The sequence below is a fragment of the Dendronephthya gigantea genome, unplaced genomic scaffold, assembly GCF_004324835.1.
Source record: "Dendronephthya gigantea isolate DGI-Jeju-01 unplaced genomic scaffold, DenGig_1.0 000770F, whole genome shotgun sequence".
In the NCBI taxonomy this organism is placed as follows: Eukaryota; Metazoa; Cnidaria; class Anthozoa; order Malacalcyonacea; family Nephtheidae; genus Dendronephthya; species Dendronephthya gigantea.
This window is the reverse complement of record NW_021163780.1, coordinates 9093-16152: the sequence shown is the minus strand read 5'-3', so window position 1 is coordinate 16152 and position 7060 is coordinate 9093. Positions and strand designations below refer to the sequence as shown.

General features: G+C 40.7%; 1 protein-coding gene across 1 annotated transcript; it reads right to left on the bottom strand.

Annotated features, from left to right (window-relative positions):
• Positions 1–2411: 2411 nt before the first annotated feature.
• LOC114544399 (uncharacterized protein K02A2.6-like) lies at positions 2412–3284 on the bottom strand. The gene has a single exon (XM_028563051.1). It carries the CDS (start codon positions 3282–3284, stop codon positions 2412–2414), a length of 873 nt encoding a protein of 290 aa, XP_028418852.1.
• Between the last annotated feature and the right edge of the window lie 3776 nt (positions 3285–7060).

Genomic DNA, 7060 nt, shown 5'->3' with positions numbered 1-7060 from the left:
ATTTATAAAGGCTTTCCGCTCGCTTGCGCAATTCGTTATTTTAATTTCTGGGTGATGGTGACATCACAACATCCATATCACAATATGTACAAATATATATTTTATTAATGGCGTGCATGGCAGACAACCGCCAGGCCACGAACACATGAGTATTCCATCTGTGGCATTCATACAACGCCGGCCATACACGTGTAGTTATAAATAGTTATCTCTTATCGCTCCTCACACATAGACCTGTTAGCGAAAGACCACTTAACGAGAGAAAAAACAACAAGATAAACAGATTTTAATAATAAGTACATTATCGTTTTTTCAGGAAAAAAGCAAACAAGTATATTTATATCGATTTTTTATTTGGTTGTATACTTACTTGTGCAGTGTATTTAGACTTACATAAAGTCTTTCACATTTTAATTGCAAAATCAAAATGACGGACGTCGCTTGTCCCTCTAAAGGCGGTTTTCCACTAGCGATATATTTCGCGCGAAAGAATAAAGTCGCTTCGCTCGAAAAATAACGCTGGTGGAAAACCAGCTTTAAGTCAGGGCCTCGGCTTCGCCTCGTGAAATATCGACCGGACTCAGGTTCCCCAAACATAATTTTTCCTTCGGTCGACGGTGAATAAGTGTTACTTTAATTACTCATGCGAGGGTGAATACAATTCAAGATTAGCCTAGCCATGCCGGTTGAGTCGGATTTGGCATACTTACGAACAAAACGCATGCATATTAGCACGATAAAACCGAAAAAATATTTGGAGTGCCTCGTCGAGATCCTTTAGCATTCGTGCCTAGGTTTCGGCACGTATTTTTCGTGGATTGCAGATTTTTGATGTACACTGTCAATGACACAAATTTTAATCGTAGCTACGTCACGATATTAAGGAAAATGAACATAATGAAGTGGAAGCTTCAACAACATTAAAACGGTGTACTTTAATATCCCAATTGCTAATAGTTTGAAAAGCTCTAAATTTCCATTTTTAATGCAACCGTTTGTCAAAATACAGCCTTGCTTGACTTCCTGACTTTTATCCATTATTTTACAGTTTTGGCTTTCTGGCCTTTCTTAGATTCTCTAGGGATATTTAGTTTGTTTGCATAATAACATTCTGCCATTTTGTTTTGTCATGTAATAATTAATCTCATTATCGCAACCTCGTGAACCATTTTGTGTGAAACTGGATGCGCCTGATGATGTACAAAAAGTAAATGCGACCATTTCAATTCACCAAGTTCAACAACAAGAGAAAACAATGTTGTGATTTTGACGAATATGCTATGTTCAAGTCCAGATAAGATTTATTTTTCCACGAATCTCGTCTTTCATAATTAATTTCGATTATAGTTGTTTTATCTCCGCAGAAAAGTTCTGCATCTCGACTGTGTCAATGTTCATCAACGAAAGGATCCCTCAACGCCTCGTGAGCATAAGGTCTCTCATGAATTTTGTGATTGATCAGCCTCGACACAAAATTTTGAGCTTTGCGATCACCAAGTTTCTTCAAATTAACAGAGTTCCCTTTTGATATATTTCTCATTCGATCAAACCTGGAACCAAAAGGGTGTTCACCTTTAGTTAAGACGTAGAAAGCAATCATACCTGCTACCTGGACATCTGATTTCCTTTTATAACGACTTTTCTCATCTTTCTCAATGGCTTGAGCTACTTCCGATGGCATCCATCCAGGAGTACCTTTGGCGAATGTTACAACTGTTGTTTCATCGTCATTCAAAATACGGCTTATTCCAAAGTCTGCCAATTTTATGTGACCTTCGATATCAACCAGGACGTTTGAAGGTTTTAAATCTCTGTGCAATATTCCTTCACCATGAAGAAATTCAAGTCCTGATAGAATTTCCCTAATCATTCGTGGACCATGCTCTTGTAGATGTTCAATACTGCATGCATGAACAAGTCTCTCAAGTTTTCCTCGCAAAGATCAACAATAAGATACATGAACTCATTGCCAGAGTGAAAATAACGATAGCTCACTATAAATGGACAGTTTTTCGTTTCAATGAGACTCATAATTTCCTTTTCGTTTTCAACTGTTTTATCCTCACTTTGTGTTGTGTTTTCTTGTCTTGATCTAAATCTTAGATTCATTCGGATTGCAAAGTATATCTTTACTATAAGTTCTGATATTACAAAGAGAAGCTAGGCTATTTATAATACATACAAACCCGGAAGTAACTAGCCGGATGCGAGATATACAACATCCTCCTTTCTTAAAAGATATATATATATATATATATATTTTTTTTTTTCTTTTCCTAAATTTTAAAAAACTTATGATCTAAAATACTTATGCTGAAATTGTCTTTATCAATTGTTCTACTTTATCTAATTTATTTTAATTCTATTTAATGATATTATCTACTTGTATATTATTCTGTCCGGCTTCTTTACTATGCGACCTGTCTCACATCACCCTGGTTGCCTCCACAGGCTGCACGATTTATCAGTTCAGGTGTCTTTTGTATATCAGGCTTGATTAACTGTCTATTCCTCCGTAACTGAACTCCGGATCCATCCTCTGTAATATAAGAACGAGGAGTTGGTCCAAAACCAACTACTCTCGCTGGACTCCACGTTTTGTTAACAGGGTCTTGAACTTGTACCGCTTGATTTTGAAAGAGATTTGGCTTCTCCTTCGAATCCCTGTTATATAGATTTACTTGTTTCTTTTGTTGTGTTAATAACAAGTCTCTGGTTTCGTACCGATCGCTTGGTGGATGAATCTTTACTGGTAATGTTGACTTGAACATTCTTCCATTTAGTAGCTCTGCTGGAGATTTGAGTGTTGTACTTAACGGGGTAGAGCGCAACGACAGTAATGCAAGACTAGGATCAGCTCCTGATTCCTTGCATTTCAACAGGATCTTCTTCACAGTTTGGACCTGTCTCTCAATGAAACCATGCCCCTTTGGGTAATGAGGTGACGAAGTGACTACTTTAAAACCATATCTCTTCGCTAGGTCTTGAAATTGGGCAGAAGTGAATTGAGATCCATTATCACAAATGAGCGTTTCTGGTATGCCTTGCTCAGAAAATATCGATCTAACCACATTAACTACAGTGGTTGCTGTTAAATTATTTAATTTCTTCACAAATGGAAATTTCGAGTAATAGTCAGCAATAACAATGTACCAGAAATTATTTACCTTAAACAGGTCTGCGCTCACAGTATGCCATGGTCTTGGCGGTACTTCGCTTGGAATCATGGGTTCCTTTTGCTGTGAATTCTGGAATTTCTTGCAGGCACAACAGGACGCCACCATACTCTCAATCTCTTTATATATACCGGGCCAATAAACGCAGGATTTTGAACGGAGTTTGCACTTCTCCATCCCTTGATGACCACTATGGATTTCTCGCATTATCTTCTGCCGGAGTGATTCTGGAACAATTATTCTACTGCCTAAGAATAGAAGTCCTTCTTGGATAGAAATGTCATCTCGGTTATTCCAGTAAGGCTTTACTGCTTGCTGTATTTTCTTTATGCTATCAGGCCACCCTTGTATAACTTGCTCGCTGAGTATTTGAAGAGTTCCATCTCTAGCAGTTTCTTCTTTTATCTGTTGGAGCTCGACAGGTGGAAATTCTACTAGATGATGAATTTTCACACGCATTCCTGGGATTTCGTCTCCCTTCCTTGGTGACAGTCTCGATAGGGTATCTGCCTGGCTTGTATTTGATGATACAACCGTATGGTTGCAATCGTAGAAGCATTTTTTGAAGTCGAGGAGGTGCCATGTCGAGATTTTTCTTCTGGATCTGTTCCAAAGGACGATGATCACTTTCCACAACGAATTGCCTCCCATATAAGTAAGTGTGGAATTTCTCACATCCATATATCACTGCCAATAACTCACGCTCGATGTTGGCGTACCTACTCTCAGCAGGGGTTAAGGCTTTCGATGCAAACGCAATGGGCTTGTTCTCTTGTAATAGAACGGCTCCCAAGCCTTTACTTGATGCGTCTACTTGTAGCACAACTGACTTGCTTCTATCGTAGTAGGAAAGTGTAGTTTCTGTGCTTTTTTGACACTTGAGTATGTTAAAAGCTCTTGTATGTGACGGAGACCATTGGTAATCAACGTTATCCCGGATTAACTCTCTCAAAGGTGCCGTGTGACTCGCCAAGTTGGGCATAAATGGCGCTAAATAGTTGACCATTCCAAGGAACGTGTGAAGTTCTTTCTTATCTTTGGGTGGTTCCATGTTCTGTATGGCTATGACCTTCTCTGGATCAGGTTTGACTCCATTCGCGGTATATACCATACCAAAAAAACTGCATTCAGCGGTCTTGATGATGCATTTCTCTCGGTTGAGTTTGATGCCAGCCATTCTTGTACGTTCCATTGCATCATGAAGATATAGATCGTGATTTGACTCATCTTGGCCATGGACTGTGATGTCGTCCGCAATCCCAGAAGCACCAAGACAGTTCCGATAGACTTCATCAATCTTGAATTGGAAGACATCTTGGCTCATTCGAAGACCAAACGGCATTCTTAGGAATCTATATCGACCATTTGGTGTATTAAATGTGGTTAGATATGATGATTCATCATCTAACTTAACATTCCAGTATCCATTACGAGCGTCTAATTTGCTGAATATCTTAGCTCCAGCTAACTTTGGGGTGATTTCCTCTAAGGTGGGTGTTGGATAGTGGTCCCGCATAATTGCTTCGTTCAGGTCTTTGGGATCCAAACATATCCGAAGCCTTCCATTAGGCTTCTCCCTTATAACTATAGAATTTACCCACTCGGTTGGTTTTGTTACCTTTTCTATTACACCGCTCTTTTCCATCTCGTCAAGTTCGAAATTTAGTTTATCTACCAGCTCTAATGGTACTTTACGAGGCGCATGAATAACTGGTTTAACTTTAGGATTTAGGGTTATATGGTATGTGTAATCTTCAAAACATCCAACTGACCCATCAAAACATTCTGGATACATCTCGATCAGATTCTCTTTATCCTTTATACGAGGACGGTCTGTGATTGGCACAGAGGGTTTAATATAACTTCTAGACCGACTTTGTTGCTGATTTACTATCTTTGCTTGATCCGCAAATCTAATACTCTTAGTGGACTTAACTTTCTCTTCACTAGGCCCCTGGGCAACACCTTGAGGGATGTTTCTTCCTTGTACCACTTTTGTTTCCAGCGCACAATGGAGTGAAACCAGTCCAAGGGCTCTACACGCTTTTATTCCCAATATAGCTGGACCTACTGCATCAGTTACATAAAAAACACAATTAAATTTTCCCCTTTTGTGCTGACATGGTATTAGTACTTTTCCAAATTGGGTAATCTCATATCTCCCATACGCAGTTAAGATAACCTCACTTCTTTGTAGAGCACCGTCCCTGGGCATCCCTTCTGCATTAATGAAGGAATGTTTAAAGTTCTCCAGGAACGACTACCACGAACACACACAACCCTAGCGCGAAGAAGAGCGAAAGCTATCTTCTTACGTAACCAGTTGAGAACTATGGAGGAACTAAAGTTCTTTTTCTCAGCCAGTTTGCCTGCTAGGAACGAGAGGAAGTGAGAAGTCTCCCTTCCACATCCACCATAGGCACTAAAAACGACTGGGGTGAAGGAGCCATGTTCAACTTCAACAATTCTTTGATTATAATGACGTTTCTTCTCACGTTCGTTGGCGTTAAACGAGCTGGTAAGAGTCTGGCGGCGATGTGTCGAAGCGTAAGGATTAAACACCCTGTCATCAAAAAATGCTTTTTCACATCTCTGCCAGAAACCTCTCGCAGCTATGTCCACTCTAGCATCATCGGCAGAATTAGCACTGGATGGAAGTACTTCGCCAGTTAAAGGAGCAAGAGCAGGTTCAGTAGAAACGTCATAGGCCACGTCGTCTATGGCAGAAGCGAGAAGGTCACGGATTTCGTCATGTCGTCGATGAATAAAACCTCCTTTCAGGCACGACAAGGCATGGTCCACGGTGAAAGATTTTCCACAAGCGCAGAAGGATGGAAGGCGCTTCAATGGCCACCGATAACGCATATAGATTGCGTCAAAGAACTCTGGTTTCGTGAAGACATACCCTTCATTAGCAAGTGGCAGTGCTGTCAACCAAGCTGAGGATCCCTTCAACTGGGCTAGATCATTTGCTCGAATTTGCTCTTCACTCATACTTGATCTCAAGTTCTGCAAGACCAGCTTGTTTTGGGCATGTCGATGATTAATTATCTCACGGCGCAAATCGTAGATGGATGCTCCATTTTCATTTGCTGGAGCGTCATCATTCTGATGGACGATCTTGCTTGAGAGATTTTGACAGATGGTCTTTGAGTTCTCATTTTCTTCATCGCACAGGTCGGAGAAGATAGGTATTCCAAGACCCCCCATTCTCGTCGGCAGTGACAGTAACTTCCTCTCATGGATGGAAACACTACGGTTGTCTAGGAGCGCTGGCAGGAGCTTCAGGCTGATGGAATCATCTACCACTCGCATCGCAGTCTTGATACCTGGAACAGTGCGTATATGGTAAGTATAAATCTGTGCCGAAACCCTGATACAAATGCAGCATATGCAGCTTGGGGCTCAAATTTAGCAATTTCACTTAAAATGTAGATTTGCTGACACCATTTACTAACTAAAGACGAGATGTACTTATCTTTCCCATCTTCAGAGCCAAGATATCCTCCAAGGTACTTATGTCCTTCAGTTGTTATACGAACACCAGTTCCTGCGAACATCTCTTTGGCGGTCTGCTCCAGGTGCGGCTTCACAATCAACCAGGATTTGTCAGCACGCGGATAGTAACCAAGACGGGGACCATAAATATCAATGTTCTTCCACCAGGAACGCAAATGAGCAAGTGTACCAGCACCACTAAGGTCATCAGCAAAGGCAACATGTCGAACATCGCTAGTTCATCAGATTTAATCAACTGCAGCAAGGGTGTAATGGCAACAGCATACAGCGGCATGGCTAATGGATCACCCTGTGTGGTACCTTCTGCAGAAGTAATTTCTTTCCCTCCTTGGACAAACAATCTTGATGCTGTGACATAACAGTTG

Coding starts and splice junctions, on each gene's coding strand:
- LOC114544399 (XM_028563051.1), bottom strand. CDS start 3,284: ATGGTGGCGTCCTGTTGTGCCTGCAAGAAATTCCAGAATTCACAGCAA.